This window comes from Camelus bactrianus, chromosome 34 (genome assembly GCF_048773025.1).
Source record: "Camelus bactrianus isolate YW-2024 breed Bactrian camel chromosome 34, ASM4877302v1, whole genome shotgun sequence".
Lineage (NCBI taxonomy): Eukaryota > Metazoa > Chordata > Mammalia > Artiodactyla > Camelidae > Camelus > Camelus bactrianus.
This window is the reverse complement of record NC_133572.1, coordinates 13,697,668-13,718,303: the sequence shown is the minus strand read 5'-3', so window position 1 is coordinate 13,718,303 and position 20,636 is coordinate 13,697,668. Positions and strand designations below refer to the sequence as shown.

Sequence of the window (20,636 nt, the reverse complement as noted above, 5' to 3'; positions counted from 1 at the left end):
CTCTACTATGTGTTAATATTAACTAGAAGAAGTTCAGTTTTCCCAATCTTTCCTATAATGACATAATCCATTGCAGCTACTAAAAGTCTTTCCTTATGTAGCCAAAGGATTTGATGAACCTTAATCCCTTAATACAATGATTACATTCTGATAGCTTGATAGCTGTGTATGTAAACTATCTGAGTCAAGTTGGAGGGAATATTTTGTAACATGCGTTATCAGCAAAATTCAGATAACATCATTTTCACAGTAGACTTTGGCTCAGTTATCGTTTAAAAATGACTCTTGTGAAGAATTGCAAAAGGTATTTATATGTTCCTCTAGTTGGAATGTCAGCTCAGTGCTTCTAAGATTGCATTGCCAGTGAGCTAGGATTAAAATCGAAGAGCACACTTGCTCTGTGCCTTCTGTAAAGTTAGTGTTTAGTAAATACCTTTTTGATTGATTTAATGAAAGATGTCATCCCAGGACCAGTGGAGTGTTCTTCATAAATTCAAAGGAATTCTCTTTTCTACTATGTCTTCAGAAGAACTTCTAAATTCCCTGGATTGTTTTGATGCAAGAGAAGATGATGTTTTTCTGGTTTCCTACCCCAAATCTGGTAAAGTTTATTTTAATGTGTTTTTAAAATGTAGAAATGCAATAATAATAATACATATAATAATAATTTTTATAATACACTTATTTTGCAGAATTCTTCCATAGGAAATTGAAGTATCTTAAATGCTTATTTTAATGAAAAATTTTGACATTAGAAAAGTCAAAACAATGTGATTTAAGAAAATGTCAACTGAAGAAATTAGAGCTTTACTACACTCCTGTTTCTATTTTATTTGTGAAGACATATAAATGTTGATATATATAATAAGCATAATGTCTATAATATGATAAAGTTCTCTTCCTACTTTGAGCCAGGCATGGTGGTAAATAGTTTTTGTTCAATTTATACTTAATGATTGATTTGTAAATAAATAATTATTTTCTTCTGGGCTAATAAGAGCCATAAATACTTTATTGTTAAAGTTTATGTGTTATCATACAAAGTTTACTCCCACATATAGGTACAGGCTCATGAAAGAACCATTAATATGAATAATGTCATTCTGTGAGTAATCAAAATTAGTTACATATTATTTTTGGTTCTGAGAGGTGACCAGGATATGTAATATTTAACTGCCTGTTGTTGTTTCCAGAAAAGTGGACGTGTGTGGATGGGCGTACGTCTGCTAGCATGAGTTAAACAATTAAGAACTAAGCTCCCTTCCAGTTATGTGTGTACTGCAGTCCCGTCACCTGATTGTAAGTCAGGCCCAAGAAGCCCTTCCTATTGGAAGGCCCAGAGTTGACATAGGGCCAGATCTCCCCGGGGGCTGTAGCAGAATAAACAGAAACTGTATGTGTATCTCCTTTATTGGAAAATATTGCTGCACATGGCAATTAAATTACCTCAAGAATACTTTGGTATTTTCCCTATGTAATAAGTTACTCTGTGAAAAATTTATCTTACCTTAAAATGATATGTTAATTTAGAAAGTAATTTATGATACTTTTAAGGTTCTTGGAACAGGCGGCTAATTTATACCACACACAACTGTATATAAAGCTTCCACTGTACATATGGGTGCCTATAAATTGACATCTCCATTAGCTGCCAGGAGGCCCCCTTCAGCAGCACAAAACTGTGTATTCTCTCTTCTTCATCAGAATCAATCAATACATTTAATTAAAATAAGGCAGATATCACTACTATATGAATCACGTTTATGTGAATATTACAATTATGAATATTTAACTTATTAACATTGTAATCTCCAATAGTCTTAAAATTTAAAACATGCAGTGCAAAAGGGAGTACTGTTTAAACATTTATTCACCCGTAAATTTGTTAATACTGTATCAAACTGTAATTACAATGAGATAAATGGAAACTAAACCTAATTTAAACCCTTTAAGGACATTACTTTGGCAAAACACCCTCCCCACCCAAACTGTTACTTCTTTGCTCCAATTTACTAAGATCTACAACACTAGAGTGTATACTCATTTGCTTTACATAAAGTGGTATTTATCCCAGACTTCATGGTGGGAGGTTTGCATCTCCATAATGTTTGAATACAGCATTTATTTATTCTGCAAATGCTCTGTCTGCACAACTACTCTGTATCTGCACACAAACAAAAATAAGATTCAGTGTCTATATTCAGGAAGGAAATGGGGAAATAGACACAGATACAAGCGGTGGTAACTCTACTCTGGTGCGTGCTGCCTTGGAGCTATTACGGTGGCGGAGTGGGCCAGGGTGGGGGACCCAGAAGACATTTTATAAAAGAGCAAGGTGCATGAGCTTGCAGGACCAGTAGGAATCATGAATGGAAAGATCTACGTGTTTGTGAATTGAAGAAGGTACCAGAAGTGAGTGGCAGCGTGCGAGAGTATTTGAAGCTGAGGAAACAGCGTATACAATGTTCAGAACTCTTCACGCTCTTTAAAATGTGATTCTTCCTGTGAAATAAATTAACATCTCAAATGTTTCAAGAAGTTTCAATGGGTGTCAGGAGGTAATAATAACTGTTTATAATAAAATTAATTGCATTCATTGCTTTTATAACCTTATGCTGATTTTCTATATTCATCTCATCGAGAATCATTTAATTAACAAATGCATTTCATTTTATTTTCTTATGAAGGCACTCACTGGATTGCAGAAGTCATTAAGAACATTCCCAATGCTAGAATTACCCTAACATCTCCTATTGAATTGGGAGACATTTCTAAATTTGAAGAGCTAAAAACATACTGTGAGAGAAGAGTTATTCCAACACATTTGAGCTATGACATGCTACCAACGAATGTTAAACAGAAACAATGCAAGGTAAGTTCAATGGTAAAGGGCAGAGGCTCGATGTCACGAGTCCAGACTTTCTCTGCTCCCCGCACAACATGCCAGTAAATCGGGAGACAAGGTGTTGGGGCAAGGAATAATGACTTTATTCAGAAGGCCAGCAGACTAAGAAGATGGGGGGACTAATGTCTTAGAGAACCATCTTACCCAAGTCAGAATTCAGGCTCCTTTTATACTAAAAAGGGAAGGGAGTATGTCTAGTTGTTGCAAACTTCTTGGTGTCAGAATCCTTTGTTCTTGCAGCTGTCCACATAAGCCACATCATGATGTTCCTGTAAACCTCCAACAAGACAAATATTTTTCTCTGTTCTGCAACTTTTTATCTCTATATGAGTGGAAAAGTGTTATACCCTTAAAGGTATAAACAGGGCACAGGGTTAGAGCTAAAGGAACAGATCTAATAGAGAGTCAGATTTGTTCTTCCGTATTACATCGAGAGTACACAGAACTGGTCTTGGATTCTTGCTTTGCTGCTTTCAAGCTGTGTGATCTTTGAAAATTACTGATGCTCTCTGAGCTTTGGTTTCCTTATTTAATACAGGAATAATAGTATTCATCTCATACAGTGGGATGAAGATTAAACAAGATAATGCGTGTATAGGTGTTACCACAGAATCTAGCTCATAAGAATTATTTTCACATCTTTCAGTAATGAAGGAAATCTGAATATTACATCAGCGTATCAACTGTAATTACACTGGACAGTGTCTTATTCTATTTTGAATCTGGCTTGAGTCTTTTTATCTTAAATATTGATGTCTAGAGAAAGAAAAACTGCCTTAATAATATTATTTAAATTATTTTATCTATCATTTTTGTAAGAGATTATGTAGGAAAAGAATAAAAAATAAATTGTAACATAGAACATTAAAGAATAGTTACCTCAAGCCATTTTTAAAGTCCCCACATTATTATTTTAAAAGTTAATTGTTATTTTAAAAATGTTTTCTATTTTCATATATTTCTTAATCAAATTTTTGTTTTTATGGAGAAATGCTCATGGAATAAGGTTAAGTAGAAAGCATGGTTTAAATCCATATATAATGAATGATCTCAATTTAGTTAAGATATACATATAAATGCATTAAAAAGGACTAAATGTAAATATATCAACATGCCAAGTGCTTTCAACGGTATAGCATTAGGGTTGGATTTTATTTTCTTTACAGATATCTGTATATGAAGCATTTTAAAATTCTATTTTGATCAGAATAAAAAAGAGAATCATATTTGTAAAGCAACGGCAAGATACAAATGTCCACGGTAAACAGTTTCCCAGTAATGAAGCATCTTTAGACATCAGTCATATTCCAAAAACAAACAAACAAACAAAAACCCTACCAAATGCGAATAAATCAAAGTAGATCTTCCAGCGATAATAACTCTATGACTGCAATGTCTCCATATGGCTACCTGCCACCCAAATAAAAATAAACACAACCAGAGGCAAACACCATGGAGTTTTGCTTTTATCCCAAGCAAATCTATCAGAACAGGTGACAGTGTGCTGACCTGATTACGCTTTCACTCAGCTGAGCATTTTCATCTCAAACAGACTGTCTCCAAGACAGAGAGAGAGAGAGATTTGGGGAGAAAAGGAGTCTTGCAGGCTCAATAACTAACCTGTACTCAGGGCAGTGCAATAACACTGATAAACACTACCAGGGATTAAGCGTGTTTTACAAACATTACAACAATGACAAGAGTAGGTATTTTTCCTTTTATAAGCAAGGAAACTGAAACTCAGAAAGGTTAGGGTGCTTCTTAAAACTCCCACACTTACCTTACAGCTTTAAGGTACAAGCCTTTCAATGTGACCTTTAATGGGAACTGAGACTGTCTGGTTGTCCCTAGTTACCCTGTCCTCTGCTGCTGATGGCTATCTCTGAGAGCCTAGGGGCTGGACAAGCCTTAATTGCCCCAACGGGGCTGATCAGATTGTATGCTCCTCCTCCAGTCTTCTTCCCTATCAGCTCTCTACCTACTTGGCCTCCTATATTTTCTTCCTAACCTTTGTCTCTCTTTAATTATGTTTCCAAACTTTCTTACATGCAATTTATGTTTTCAACTCATTTCATGATATTTAGTTAATATTTAATTTTTCCCCAGACTAACATTCTGCCTTCCCTTTGTATCCCTCAACCTCTCCCAAATATTTCTTATGTTTTCTTAGAATATATTCTTAGTGTGCGTTTGTGTTTGTTGAATGTAATTGACATATAACATTATATTATGTATGTTTCAGATGTACAGCATAGTGGTTCCATATTTGTGTATCTTGCAAAATGATCACCACAGTGTCCACTTAGCATTCATCACCATACACAGTCACAAAAAACATTCTTTTAACTTTTTTGGCAAAATATGTGTTAATGGGTTGCACTGTTCTTCCCACTAAACCATATTGACATGTAACTTTGAGGGTTCTTCAGAGACCCTAAAAAACTCTTCTCTCTACCAAAAAAAAAATTTATATATATATATATCCAACTGGGTGACTAATGCTTAAAATTCTGCTATTTATTCCTTTTTGTTAAGGCAGTGGATTTTTTAAATTGTTGTCCGTGGGCCTTGGGGTTCTGTGAATCACTCAGGAAGCCAAGGGCAGTCAGAGAAAGACTGAGGTGTTGGGTCACTCCACAGTTATCTCTTGGGATGAAGAGAAGATAATGGCGGGGGGTAAAGGTGGTTCTTCATTCCTGGGTGCCGTGGTCTTCACATATCTCTCAAGAGAGGCAGGTACAGTTCATGAGGGTCACACACAATACCTGGACTATGAACACAGTAGGGAAAGATAGTTATGTATTAAAAATGACTCAGCAAATACTTTCTTATCTGGGTAAAATGTGTCCAGCCTGGGATTTCAATGAAAAAGCAAGTAAGACCTCTGGTACTCAGGTTATGTTGACCATGATCGAGGATCGTCCTGTAATACCCAGGCTTCTCACGCTGGTTTCCTGAGGTTTCTTATGTGCTCCTTCTGCCCCCTGGACTTCCCTAGTACAACCTTGATAACACTACACTGTCAAGACTGTGCTTAATTATCTGCATCCCTCACTTGACTGCAACTTTTGAGAGGGCTGGAATCATTTCTGTCTTGCTCATTATTATATTCCTTGGCTCTGGAACATTGCACACTACCTGGTAGACAGTAGGTACTAAATAAATATTTATTGAATTAAATTGCCCTTGCTGCATTTGTGTAAATGGGGAGGGTATCTCAGGTACCCCACTTCCAAAACAGTATTCTCCCTGTAAATAAGAACAGCAGTTTGTAAGAAATCTTATTGTATGTAAATCATGTTTTATAATACATGGATATTAAAAAATGAGGAGGGGTGTCTCAGGTCTGCCCCTATAATAATAGAATTAAGTTGAGCACATGCATTCAAAAATGTGTGGTCAGTGAGCTGGCAGCGTCAACATCTTTTGGGCACTTGATTGAAATGCACGTTGCTAGGCCTCATCCTGGAATTTCTCAACCAGAATCTGTATTTTAATAAGATCCCCTGATGACTCGTGCACTTTAAGTCTTGGGAAACACAGGTCTAATAACCAGCTGAAGCTGCCAAAAAAGTGTGACTTGCACAGATAAGTTTAGCTGCTATTTTCTTGTAGGAAACATTTTGTATTGGGGCTACTTCCATTCAAAAATAAATTGATATTTTTTTAAACAGGTTATCTACATCATTAGGAATCCAAAAGACACAGCTGTTTCACTGTTCCACTACTACAGGGAAAACCCTAACCTCCCCGGGATTGAAACCTGGAACGAATTTTTTGAGCTGTTCCTAAGAGGAGATGGTAAATATAACAATGATTGTTATCCATAACATACAGGGAACATTTCTGCTCAAAATGAAACCATTTTTTTCCCCAAAAGTTCAAGTGGATTCTGACTGCCGACTTTTAGATATACATTTGAATAGATTATTCTTTTGCCTCTTCTAAGCAAATTCTTTCCTACTTTGCGTCTTCACGGTCTTTCTTATCACCGATGGGTAGTACATATTAGCAGCGACTTATTATTCAGACAAAGATGAATTCTGATCAAGCATTTCTTTTTTTCATATACCGTCAGTCTTTTCAGTGAAATAATTATTCACTGATTGGTACAGCAAGATACAGCTGAAACCTAGGCAGGTGGCTTGAGACTTGCCTTATGTGTACCTGCACAAGGAATAAAACAACACAAGCAAACAGTACACAAACACGCACACACACCACACACGCACACACACCACACACACACACACACGCCAGATTCCCCAGTTATAACAAATGTGAGAGAATTCACCATCTGGACACTTGGCAGAACGTAATTTATCCTGAAAACACCACAGTGATACATCATTTGACTGAGCTGCCCAGCACACGTTGGTCCTGCCACCACGCATGACCTTCGAATTTATCCTTTTTGCCCTGACTCCGTGGTGTTTAGAGCACTTAAAAAAAAAAAAAAAAAAAAAAAAAAAAAAGACTCTTATAATTCCCAAGGCTTTCATTAAACAAAAATAATATACCAAGATGATGCAGAATCTGAAAGAGACAGGATTTAGAAATGGTGTATTCCCAGAGGATTTGATCTCTTACTGGGCTTAATTACTACTTTCACTATTTTACTTGCAAATTGTTAAGCTTTTACTTGTTAATTTAAGAGAGCCCTCAGCAAGAGTAACCGCAGCATGAGGACATTGGAAACTCACCAGCAACAGGGTTTTATATTTTGTTTTGCTATGATCTCTGTGGAAGATGATGCTATGCTCACACTGCTTCACCCCTCTATTTTCTTTCCTCTTTGCTCCCTGTTTCCTCACACACTGAGTAGAACCGTCAAGTTTCAGGAATGACAGGTTCATTAAAAGTTACCTGGTTAAAACACCCACCTGATGTTTAAGTCCCCTTTACAACGTCCCCAAGAATTGTAGAGGCTAAGCTTGAACTTCTTCTCCTTGACGACAGGTTCACACCCCTCACTCCTGCCCTAAAGCAACACATTCAACATCGGCACTGCTAAGATGCTTTAAAAAAAATCTTACCGTGTCATATAGACTGTGCACGTCCCCCGTGATGCAGACACCTAGCTAAGTGCTATACAAACACTTGATCTCATTTCATCCTCACTAGACCACACGAGGTACATGTTACTATCCTCATTTTTCAGGTGAGGAGAGTGCAGACCTTGGGAGGTCAGATATCTTGTCCACAGATGCATAACTAATAAGGAGAGAGCCCAGATTTAATTCAGATGTCAGTTCCAAAATTTTTGCTCCTACTCCTGGACCATAACTCGTCCAGCAAAAAAAAAACAAAAACAAAAACAAAAAAAAAAACCCAAAAAACTGTCCTTGATCATTAATTCATCTTCCACATGATAGCCTTCTAAATATTTGAAGATAGTTAGCATGCCTCACTCTGCCTCAATTCCATTTTTGGAAGAAGCAGAGTTTAAATACATTAGATTACATTAGAAAAAAGAAATCTGGAGTCTGCTTTTCCTCAAGAAAAGAGAAGCTTCATTCATCTCATACACACTGTGGCTCACCACCCCTCTCTCACCACCGCGTGGGCTGGAATTTGGTGCCGTCTCTAATATTTTGCAGTGCCCAGAAAGCAAAGCATCGTCTGCGTGTGGTCTGAGCAGGTCCCTCTCCTGTTCTTGAGGTGATTTGTCTGAGTGCAGCCACGACTCAGGCCAGATGCAGGGAAGCCAGCTAGAGGCTGTAGAGCATCTATCTTTACTGCCATGCCATTGTCAGGAGTCGTGGCAGGGAGTCTGGGAAGGGCAGAGTGTGGCTGGAAAACATACTCCATACTCTTTCACACCTTCTTAGGCAAGTTAATAGGGATTTGACTTGTAAGTATTCTACAGTTGGGTAATCCCGCCTAGACAAATCCTGTCAAAACATGAACCGTCACTGAATCACTATTTAAATTTAGCTGAATGGGAGCTTCATTGTTTACTATTTATAAGATAGGGTTGTTTGTTCTCGTGCATGTGTGGGAGGGGTTATGTGTGTGTGACTTTTGTTCTTCAGTGACTTTTTGAGAGGAGGGTTATTTCTCTTGCAACTGACTTGATATAATAGAAAGAACAGACTGTGGAGGCAGAAGAGCTGGGATTAAGTCCGGACTGTATTTTATTCCCTGTGTGACTGTGAACAAGTTGTTTAAACTGTTCTGAGGTTCAGACTCCTCATGTAGACTAGGAGTAATAAAAATACCTATTTTGTAGAATTATTTAGAGGTTATAATTAAGTAATGGTTGAAGTTTGCTGTAGAAATCTACCCACTTGTTCTATGAGACACAGATGTTTAAGGACGCAAAGACTTAAACAGTTTCACCTTAGGGTGGAAATATTACTAGCAGATATTTATCTGGAAAGATTATTTAATAGCTGAGGGATCATGATATTCTGTACCCAACTCCAAACCATAAAAATAAATACACATGATATGAGAAGACAGTACAGTAAAGATATATACGTGTAACCACACATTTATCTAATCATTGAATTTTCTTTCAGTTTACAAATACGCTTTAAATTTTCAAGTTAAATAATAACTATAAATTGTGTGCTGGCAATATCCTGACAGATTAATATCTCAATGAAATATTAACATTTTACTGTGTTTTTCCTATAGCCTCCTCTCCAGTTTTATATTGGAACTCTGTATTTCCTGGGCCATTTTATCCTAATGAGTTCTGTTTTCTGCAGTTATCTGTCATCAGAATGCTTTCTAGAAACAAGAACCTAAGATCCTCATTATACCTGGATATAAGAGTGGGGCAGAGGGCTTGCAGAAAGTGTGGGAGGTTTGCAATAGCTGACGTGAGGAACAGGAGAATGTGTTAAGACAAATGGGTTTGCCAGGCAGCCCTGGGGCCCTCAAGGCTGGAAAAATGAGCTTGCAGTGGTGTAAACAGACAGAATTGTGTACATTTCTTCAGCAGAACTCAGCATCAAGGAGAGAGAAGGAAAAAGGACGAAGTGCTTTAGTTTCATAGTGGGTGTTTTTCGGTGATTGAAATAAACAACAAGGGGGCAAAAATGTTGACGCTATTGGCAAGTAAAGAGTTGAGGGGATGAGTAAAAGGAAGAAAGTGAAAAGAAATGGTCAGAGTAGGGGATTGTAGAAGCCACCTACGAAGATTTTGATCTAAAATCAGAATCTTCAGTGACTGTAGAAGAGAGATCAGAAGGTTGATTTCTGATGGAGACAAGGATGGAAAGAGTCATGTGGTCAAAAACACGTGTCCCAGAGGAGCCTGAGTCCCATAGGAGGAAGGAGCTCTGAAAGTTGATAGGAATCAGTGAGATTTTTGAGTCACTATCCAGACCCTAAGACACATGGGTTGGTTGAGAAAGAGCTATCTGGGGGCATTTCAGAGGAAGGAGTAGTTTTGGATAGCAGGAGAAGGGCCATCGAGGCATATGTTAAGGCCAGGAGGTGGTGGAATCATTCTGTAGTTACGTGAATAATGTGTAGAAAACCATTTCCTATAAAAGGAAGATTTCAAATCTGTTTCAGAAGCTGTATTTTCTTGAAAGCCAGAGGTCTACTAATGACCTAGACAATGAGGATTCTGATTAATAAATGAACCAAATTTGTAACTTCTTATATTAGTAAGGAAGCCACAGGCAGCCAATTGTTTTAGATTTTTTGGCTGGCTTACGTCCTTTCGGAACAAGGTGGAGTATAAAGTAATGAGTCAGCAATAGGATAGCTGGCTTTCAAATTATGACCAGGCTATGATGCAAAGCTTATTCTGAAACCTATTTGGGATATGTTGGAATACATTTCCTATTGAAAAACATAATGGACAAGTCAATTACACTTAATCACGGGGTATGACTCTGGGTCTCAATCCCTGCCCAACTCCCTAGCCACAGAAGCATCGGCTCCCTGACAGTATTGAGAGCGTCCGTAACATCAGTGACTCTAAGGCAACAACTGTCATCACCAGGGCTGGGCTGTGGGTGCTCTCCGGGTGAGGCAGGTTGAGACTGTGAGCATAGCCCAGGGTTCTAGAGACTTCCTAGATTTGCATGAGAGAAGATTAGTCTTCCTCCTACCAAGTGTTTTGTGCCTGGGAAAAAAGTTGACCACCCTTAGAAGATAAGCTTCTTATCACTGATAGGGTACTTTTGGTAATTCTAAGATAAAATATTATGTAAATTCATGAAATAGCAGTGAGATTGCTAATAACTGACGATTGTATCAGGGCCGCCAGTTCTTATTATGCAGGCTTCTGGGCCCATGGAGTAGAAAATTGGGCTGGCTCTGTGACAATACCACTTTAGTCCCAGAAAATCTTGTTTTAAAAATTCATATGATTATTTTTTTTTGCCCTTTGCTACGTCAGGAGCTGAAGCCATGAAAAATTGCAGTTAGTTTGGAGTTAATTTTATTTCAATTTATTCAAAGATTTAATGTTCTAAATGTCTGACAGACACCAAGGGTTTAATAAATATTTATTAAAGGAATCAATAGTCAGCAGATCTTTGGGAAATCACTAGCAGAGTAGCTCTTTTATGATTGAGGCATTAGCTAGTATTCAATCTTTGGGTGGTAAGGAGATATTGACAAAAAATTAATCAACAGTCCAGCTAAGAGAAAAAAACGAAAAATTTTATTTAAGTCAACCTGAGGATTATAACCCAGGGGACAGTCTTTCAGAAAGCTCTGAGGACTGTTCTACATATTCGAGGTCAAAGCACAATTATATGTTTTGAGACAAAAGGTTATACATCAAATGATGTATTATTGGTAGTTTCCACAATCCAGAAGTACAAGGTGAATTATGAGTCATCATGACTTCTTACAAGATTAAGAAGGAATGTTATCTCTTAAGAAGGTCTGGTTAATGCAGATGCACAGTACACTCTAATGGTGGGGGAGGAGACCCAAATAGGCAGAAAAAACTTGTTATGCTTAACTTTTTCTTATCTTGCCATAAAGTATGAACTTTATTTCATCAATTTCTTGCTTTTGATCATTAATTTTTTTGATAGAAAGCATTAGATGGTCAAATATTTTGTGTGTTGGTGCTAGAGTTTTTGCTTGCCTGCCCAGAGCCTGCCATGTCCCTTGATGTCGGGTCTTAATAGCCCAGTTCTTTCTTTCCTTTTAGGAGGTTGTACTAGTAAGATGTCTGGCAAAGAGTAACAGTCATTTCCAAGTTGTGCAGTAGAACTTATGCCAATTTTACCTTGCATGCCCATTGTGCACGTTTATTAACTTATAGAGCACTGTAGATATGATAAATAGTTTCAAGTTGTTCAGATATCATTATCTCAGTAGGAGTCAGGGATACACAGCTTGAGAGGCAAGAAACTATCACTTTATAAGTCACACAAACTGTAATCAGAATTGCCAATAGGAGTAACAATGTCGTTAGTAAAGACTGAAGCCAAGATCCTCCTCAAACGAATCATTTTCCTAGTATTTCCCTTCGATTGGGAAGTAGATCTTTCATCAGGGAAATCTGATTCTTCATGTGTGATAAGACAAGTTACATTAGAAGACACATCAGGTGTGAAAAATCAAGTAGAGGGAAAAGATAAATGTTTCGATTTTACTTCCAAATGTATAATTTACCAGATTGATGTAAGTCATAAACAGCTTGAGGGGAAGGGTTCCCTTATATCTGGAAAACACACGTTAAAAAACAGTAATATTTCACACAAAAAACTAAAAAATCATAATCATATTCATCTGTTCACTCAGTCCCGTGATCCTTAATCTTAATCTTCTGTTAACGATTTTATGAAGTCATCAGGTTTCCCATTAGATTTCTTTAATTTCTTACTCAGTTCAGTGGTATGATCTGAAAGTTATCAGAAACCTGTGCATGTCAAAAAATTCTTCCTATGGATCTTCTCGAAGGTGAAATGTTTTTGCAAAAGCATCAGAGAATAAAAATCACTGTCTATAAATGACAAAAGACTTAAACTGTGTGGTTAAAGACCTGATTATAATGCAACTGATAAAGAAACTTGGTTATTGCTATGGCACACAACATTTTAGGATAATAATTAGAATTGTGACTGACAACATTTTAGCAGAACATACCAAATTTTTAGGAGCTTCATATAATTTCTAGACTATCTATATTAATAGCATTTACCCATATGATATAACCTAAGAAGATTAAGCACCACTCATTTGACAATGCTTCCCATGTAATTTAACATACTGAATAAGGCTAATTAGTTTAATATCTTTCCTTGATAAGGAGAGAAAATAATTCTCTTGAGATGTTTCAGGGTGCCTTTGGGAAACCTCGAAGTTAGAGAGAAGTCAAACAAACTTCATTAGAATTTGATCTTCAAGAAGTTTGTCAAAAATAGCAAGAAGTTTTCAAAACATTTGGTCAAATAGGATCAGAGGTCACTGTGAAACAATACTCATTTAAGCAAAGTGAGAATGGATTTAGGAAGCAAATATGGAAATTTGTAAAAGATTACTTAAAAGGTAAAGAAACTTTATAAGCTGGTATCAAAAGTAGATTAATATCTAAGAAAACTTTGCCCTCTAAACAGAGAGAAAACCATATTCAGGTTTTGTACTACTTTACCTTTAATTTTCATTTACTCAGTTAAATTTGTTCCAACCTTAGTAAGTCCTGAAACACACACAGAAATCCTTTTCAAAGACTTTTTTCCCCACAAATCTTCTACAACTTTCTATATCCATATTAATTTGTGCCCTATTTTCTTTCCCATTTAGAAATAACCAGCTTTAGGAGACTACCTTCTTTTCCCTTAACAAAATGCATCTTTCCTTATACCTTCTTTTCTTGCATACAAAGATGTGTTCCTTATTAATTTTTAGTAGTATTAACATGTTAGAAGTCTTTCCAATTCTAAGAATCCAAGGAGCTAACCCTACAAATATTTTCCCCTGCTAATCTAATTTTAGAAAAGAGAAAAACTCTTACCACTCTCTTCTAGTGGGCCCTGCAGGCAGGGATCCAGGAGACCGACTGACATGGTAAGAACTGAATTTCCCCTGGCTCTTTCTAACTGTGCCCACAAAAACCAGTTTTGAAGGGCCCCAAAGAGCCCGTTCTTGGCCGTTTCAGGGCAGGTTTCCCTTTAATTCCCAATTAACACTTGCAAGCTTACATAAACCCAGCTGGTATCTCCATAGCTGGCTGTCCATCTGGGAGCTATTTGGCCTTTGAGGCACAATTTCCTATGGTCAGTCTGGTAGCCTAATTCAGACATGAGATGGATCTGAACAATGTTCTGAGGACAGTGTGGTGGATCAGCCCCGTGCTGCTTCTGAGTCTAGCTCCCAGAGGTGTCACCCATAAGTCAGTTCCACTCTTTTATATGTCTCATTTCTCCCTCCAACAATCGAAAACTGCCATGGGTGCTCAGAGCACAAGATGATCTGGTTTTATATCATGTGTCCTTGGACGAGCAGTATTTGCTTGATGGTTGTGGTTTGGTTTCCTTGCTCTTGAGAGCTGAATAATTCAGCTTCCCGTTTTACTAGCAAATGGTTTGTTCAGACCACACATCACCTTGATTTTTTTCAGATTAAGTCAGATTTGAGAAAAACCCAGCCATCTCTGTTTCCATGGACTTCTTGCCCGGATCTCCTTAGGTCTCTGCCTAAAAAACACACCAAAGCACCTTAATTTTCCAAGTCGTTAAGTTAAAAAACAACTTGAGTAAAATGTGTAGGATCACTTAAAAGCAATAGACCTGGATATCAGGAGAGCTCACTGGAGTATCTCAGGAGTACTGAGAGGCCAGTGGGGCTCAGTGGGTGCACCCAGGTACCGAGCGCCAGCTCAGGGCAGACTCCAGGTATTCTCAGCTACCCTGCTAGCCACGCCATGCATATGGATGAAAATTCAATCAACAGCCAGTCTAAGAAAGACGTGGGAAATTTTATTTGAGCCAATCTGAAGGTTATAACCCAGGAGATAATCTTTCAGAACACTCTGATGACTGTTCTGCACCTTAGAGGTCAAAGCACAGTTACATAAGTTTTTGAGACAAGGGGGTAATATGCAAATGAGGTAGTATTGGCAGTTGACACAATTCAGATCTACGTGTACAAAATGAGTCCTTTCAAGATTAAGGAGGAAAGTTATCTCCTAAGGATTTGAGATTAAGAAGGATCCTTGTCTCCTAAGGAGCTCTGGTTAAGGCAGATGCAAAACACAGGCGGAGGGACAAGGCCTAAACGGGCTGAGAAAACTGTTTGCTTGTCTTCCCTAAGATATAAATTTTGTTTCATCAGAGGCATGGAAAGATGTATATGTAGTATTTTAAATTACTGCGTTTTATGTTTTAGATTGTCATGCTAGTCAACTTTCTGTGGTGATGAGAAATTGCTCATTGTTAGTTTATAATCATCACTGCTTAGAGGTTATTTTGCATGATAACATTTTACTTTTAAACCCTGGGGATTTTTAAGGCTGTCAATTTAACAAAACGATGGAGAGGTATTATCAACTACAGATAAATCCTTAAGACTGTTTTTTCCTTGAACTAAGGTGAACAGAATTTATTTTTTTTGAGGAAGTTTAAAAACTTTTTATATTTAGAACTTATAATTATGAAAAAATGTCACTTTACAGGAAGAAAATGATAAATTCTCATTGTTTCCCTATTTCTCCCAAGAGCCAATGTAGTTATCAGAACACAATTATTGGGAAAATATGTATCTCTGAATTTCTGCTGTCACTTCTGATGATAAAAGAATATTTACTAGAAATAGGAAAAAACAAAACAAAACAAAACAAAAAACCACTGCCTAATTAAAAGAGATGGCCAGGCAGTTTCATTTCACAATATTGTATTTAGTTGAAATAGTGAAACTGAGCTCTCCTAAGGAAAATTCTTTCACTCGAGTCTAATATGTGTGTGCCTTACTTTGACTACCTCACTGAAGTGGGAAGACTCCAGGGACACAAAGCTATAATGTTTAATAAAAGCTTTTTTATAGAGTTTGACACTAATACGACAATTCACTTTTCTTCTAGTTGTATATGGATCTTGGTTTGATCACGTTTTAAGCTGGGAAGAACACAAAAATGCTCAAAATATCTTAATTATATTCTACGAAGAAATGAAGACAGTAAGTCCTTTCTAACATTTCAACAATGATAATTTAAGTAAAGTTAAAACAGAATATCAATCAATGAATGCCGCTTTCAGGTTTCAGAGAATGAATTTGGTGTCTTGATGAGTTACACTTTTTTACATACATGTATTTGCTTATTACTCAGGATCTTTCTAAAAACATAAAGAAAATAACTACTTTCCTTGGTTTAAACTTGACTGATGGTGAAATTAACATGATTGCTCGGAAAACGTCATTCAGTGAAATGAAAAATAATGCAGTCAAAGAAAACTGTGATCCGAATCATACCATCTGTGCCCTCACATCTAATAGGAGACTGGTATTTAGGAAAGGTAAGTCAAAGTTGCGACGCTTTGCCTGGGTTTATTTTTGGATTCTTTTTTTAATTGCAGTATATCCAGTTTACAATGTTGTGTCAATTTCTGGTGTACAGCATAACGTTTCAGTCACACGTACAAATACATATATTCCTTTTCATATTCTTTTTCATTATAGGTTACTACAAGTTCCTTGTGCTGTAAAGAGAAACTTGTTTATCTATTTTATATATAGTAATCAATATCCGCAAATCTTGAACTCCCAATTTATCCCTTCCCACTCCCTTTCCCCGCTGGTAACCATAAATTTGTTTTCTATGTCTGTGAGTCTGTTTCTGAGCCTGGGTTTATATTTGGAAGTAGTTCCATTCGCCATTTTTAATGTCTCATTTCACCTTCATACACCCCATACCTGCACAGGGGACTGTACCTTGTCAGTCCTCAGTGAATGTTTATTAAGTGAAATTCCTGAATTGCATCCTTTCCGGGTGTCAAGATCCCCAGGCTCAGTTAGGAACCATCTGAGAGGTAGACACGGGAACCAACCAGATGAAAATGATAAAGCTGTCTGAAGAAGTTTTAGAAGCAATTCCATTTCCTGACTCTGGGATCTTGCCTCTGATACTACTTTCTTTCCTTTTCTTTCTCCGCCAAACAGAAGAGTTCCACTTCACTTCTTAAACGCAATCTTTCGGACCAGGAATTGACAACACCCAGAATTTCTTAGGTTGTAATGTGTTTCTTTGCTATAGGTAACATTGTCTGACATTCAATCAAGCCGTGGGTTTTGATCGCACATGGACAAGACATCCTGTCCTTAACTTGAGAGAGTTTAAAGCTAATTGCAAAGAAAAGATAATAGAGAACAATGTAAGACAGTCTCTCATGGAGGGATGAAATGATGTGTTATGAGCTCTGGTGCACCTGGATTAGACCCCAGAGATGAAGCCTGGGGACAGAAGTGGCAAAGGGCCATGACGGGCCAGGTTGAGGGCTGGGGCTTGGCCTGGTGTGTGTTATGGAGGACAGAAGGGCAGTCCTGCAGGGCTGAGGCAGTGGCCAAGGCTGAGAAGGCAACTCTAACCATCAGGAAAGGCTGATGGACTGTGTGAAGTGCATGTCTCCAATTTATTTCAATTTCCAAACACCTTATATGTAAGGTGAGGACATCATACAAATAACTTGGTATTTATGTTTTCAGTTCTCCATTACTGATTTTGTAAAAGAAATTTCCTTAAAAATGAGACCAGATACCCATCCTTACGGTATGTTATCAGCACAGCCACAGCTGCAGTGGTGCCGGAGGCAGAGAAATAAATGAAGCATCATTACGTCCCCTTTGTCTGCTTTATGTCTGTATTGAGTTTAGGTGAGATCTTTCTTTGCCAGCTATAATAAAACCTAGGATATTTATATATATTTCAGTTTCCTTTCCTTTTAATAAGTAACTTTTTAAACTGTACAAATTAATATGCTACCATTACTGAAGAAATTGGAAACAACAGATAAGCAAATGAAGAAAAGAAAAATTCCCCATTATCTTGTCATCAGGAAATTGTTCACATTTTCTTAGAAATCTGCCAGATTTCTTTTTTGTGAATACTATATATTTAAATTGACTCTTGTCTAATTTCTTTCCGATTTTTTACAGGTGCAGTGGGTGATTGGATAAACTACTTTACTTCAAAGCAGAAGAGAGTATTTGATGAACTATTCACAGAGAAAATGAAACACAGTGAACTAGCAGGTCACTTTGGAGAGTACTCCTAATAGAAATGGGAAATGAAACCAATTTCCATTTTTTTGCAGTGCTGTGCTTGGGGAATACAAATTTTTCACCAAAGTGGAAAGCAAATATTTCTTTCAGTGAGATATACACACCTTATGAAAAAGTGTCATGTGTGAGAGACTATTATTAGCATACTTGGTGATACATAATTACTAATAAAAGGAAGTATATGATTTTTGAATGGCTGAATTATATATCTGCTTTCAGGATATTCATAAGGCAAAGGAGATTACTTCTATTCAGAGAGAGCATATTTCTGTGGGTGTTCTAGAAGCTGCATTAGTGTACTACAAAAGAGGTGAGGGATTATCTCAAATAACAAATGTCTGAGAAGAAATTATTTTCTGCCTTTTTGGACCATCATGACCTCTAGACATTTTTATTTCAACATTCCCTGGTGTCTGGGTAGAAATAGTCTCCAGTATCATACAGTGACAAACATAATTTTACTAAGGTGGGGATGTCTGATAGATTATATCAATGATCACAGTCAGTATATTGGTGAGAATAAAGAATGAAAAAAAACCGCAACTCTTTACCATTAAATTGACACTGGCATGGCATTCCAGTATTTTCTTTATCTTTCATAAAGTCAAGTTACAAAATTTCTTATTTTCCAGTTTTGAAATGTATAAGTTTCCTTGAATTATTTGTGATTTTTTACAGTGTTTTGAATATGGATACTTTCTCCCAGAAGCATTTCTAGTTTTAATATAATCTCTATAATTGTCTCTCTCCTATTGAATATTATTCTGAAGCTTTAGCCTAGAGGACATTGTAATGAAATTTCAATGAACTTATTTTAGGATTATTACCTAAACAACAATATACAAGTTATGAACATCTATGTCATATTGTTTACATCTTGACCATAATATCTAATTCAAAGCCAAGTGGAAAATCAAAATTGTATATTGTATATGACTCTGAGCTATAAACTCAAAGCAATGGGTTGAGTTAGTTAATTCAGCCACTTCGATTCTGTACCTCAGTGTATTGTAAATGTTATTTCCAGTAACAAATCTGTTGGGGTCTTTTGTATCAAGTTTATCACAATTCAGTAAGTATTAGATTTTGATAAATCTCCTTTATTAGATGTATTTGTTATCAATAAAATGTATTCCTGTGAACTTCATGCAATTCAGTCTTTTTTTTTTCACTTCAAAATTAACACGCATAGAGATTTACGTAGACATCTCCCTTCCCCAAATAAATGAGGTTAGTGAATGAGAAAGGCAGTCGGGTGTTGTCTTGGTCAAAGTTTTATCTTCAGATTGCAGCTAAAATCAGACTTATCTTTCCCTGATGTTGACGTGCAGAGAAAGACAAAGCCATTGGAGTGAGGCAAAGGGGGATCCGATGGGGCTGGCAAGTGGAGACCGTGACCGTGGTGTTCAAGGCACCAGGGCCGATTTTATCATTTTCTCATATTAAAATGATTGCTGAGATGGAAAGAACTGAAATAGGATTTCACTGGATGACATTATGGTAGTTTAGATCTGTAAGCTATGTTTGGGATCATTGTAATCCAATTTTGATAGCAAACTGTTTAGACCTATAACCATGGGCCTTAATTCCCACATCATTATGAGCCAGGCCAAAAAAAAATTTCTTTTGAGCATCTTCTATGTGCCAGGCCTGACTGTAGACTGTAAGGACACAGATGAACTTGAAAAGGCTCTCAGGATGCTTACATTATAGTAGGGGAAAGTATCCAATTAAAAAATAAAGTAAACGTTTGAGATACACCAGGTACCAATATGTGCTATAAAGCAGATCAAATAAGTTAATGTGGGAAACAGTGCCTGCCTTAGCTGGGTGCTGGGCTGAGGACTCTGAGGAGGGGAGGTCAGAGTTCCAATGCGAGTGATGAAGGGGGCTCCCCGGGCTCGGAGGAATGCCCACGGGAAGGCGTTTGTATTTCATGCCAGATGCTGGATTTTCCAGGCAGGAGTGAGACATTCTGACGGACACTTTCACAGGATCACTCAGACGATCAGATGGAGGATGGACCCAGGGTCAAGGGAAGAGGCAGGGGCAGATGGCTAGGACCTGGTGTGGGTGAGGGAGGAGGAGCTTCTAGGTAATGTAGCAGTGGGAGTGGTGAGATATTGAGCTTGCTCACCTATGAATCTAAGAATGAGAGATAGAAAGGAATAGAAGATGAAGCCTAGATTTTTTGGCCAACGAACTGAGTATCTGAGGTACCATTTATTTAGATATGGAGGCTTGATGGCAGGATGATTTTGGTGGTGGTGGGCAGGGCTGTGGACCAAGCCCTCTCTCTGGCCACGCTGTTAGACACAGGTAACTGGTTGGTTAGGAGAATCTCTTGGATGACTGCTGTGCTGTTCCCTGGGGCCAAGCGGGAGGTTCCAGAAACTGGGGAGATGCGGGGAGTTGGGCTAGTTTAGAAGATTCACAGAGCACCTGGGACACGAGCAGCTGCATGATGATGCCAGCGTCTGGAGCCTGAAAGCCTGGTCCCCATGTCCATGGAGGTTTTGTCAAAGCTAAG

The 20,636-nt window shown here is 37.5% G+C and overlaps 1 protein-coding gene across 1 annotated transcript; it reads left to right on the top strand.

The window, feature by feature from the left end:
- The first annotated feature begins 356 nt into the window (after nt 1–356).
- On the top strand, nt 357–19,214 carry LOC141575918 (sulfotransferase 6B1-like). The gene is made up of 6 exons (XM_074357542.1): nt 357–601; nt 2,688–2,872; nt 6,580–6,706; nt 15,912–16,006; nt 16,158–16,344; nt 17,981–19,214. The coding sequence occupies exons 1-6, from the start codon at nt 457–459 to the stop codon at nt 18,097–18,099; spliced, it is 858 nt and encodes a 285-aa protein (XP_074213643.1). The 5' UTR covers nt 357–456; the 3' UTR covers nt 18,100–19,214.
- Nucleotides 19,215–20,636: the final 1,422 nt, after the last annotated feature.

What these genes read in the sequence shown, in the direction of transcription:
- LOC141575918 (XM_074357542.1), top strand. Translation starts at nt 457, where the DNA reads ATGTCATCCCAGGACCAGTGGAGTGTTCTTCATAAATTCAAAGGAATT. An exon ending in GGTTTCCTACCCCAAATCTG is followed by an intron (nt 602 to 2,687) that starts GTAAAGTTTATT and finishes TTTCTTATGAAG; the next exon opens with GCACTCACTGGATTGCAGAA. An exon ending in GAGACTGGTATTTAGGAAAG is followed by an intron (nt 16,345 to 17,980) that starts GTAAGTCAAAGT and finishes GATTTTTTACAG; the next exon opens with GTGCAGTGGGTGATTGGATA.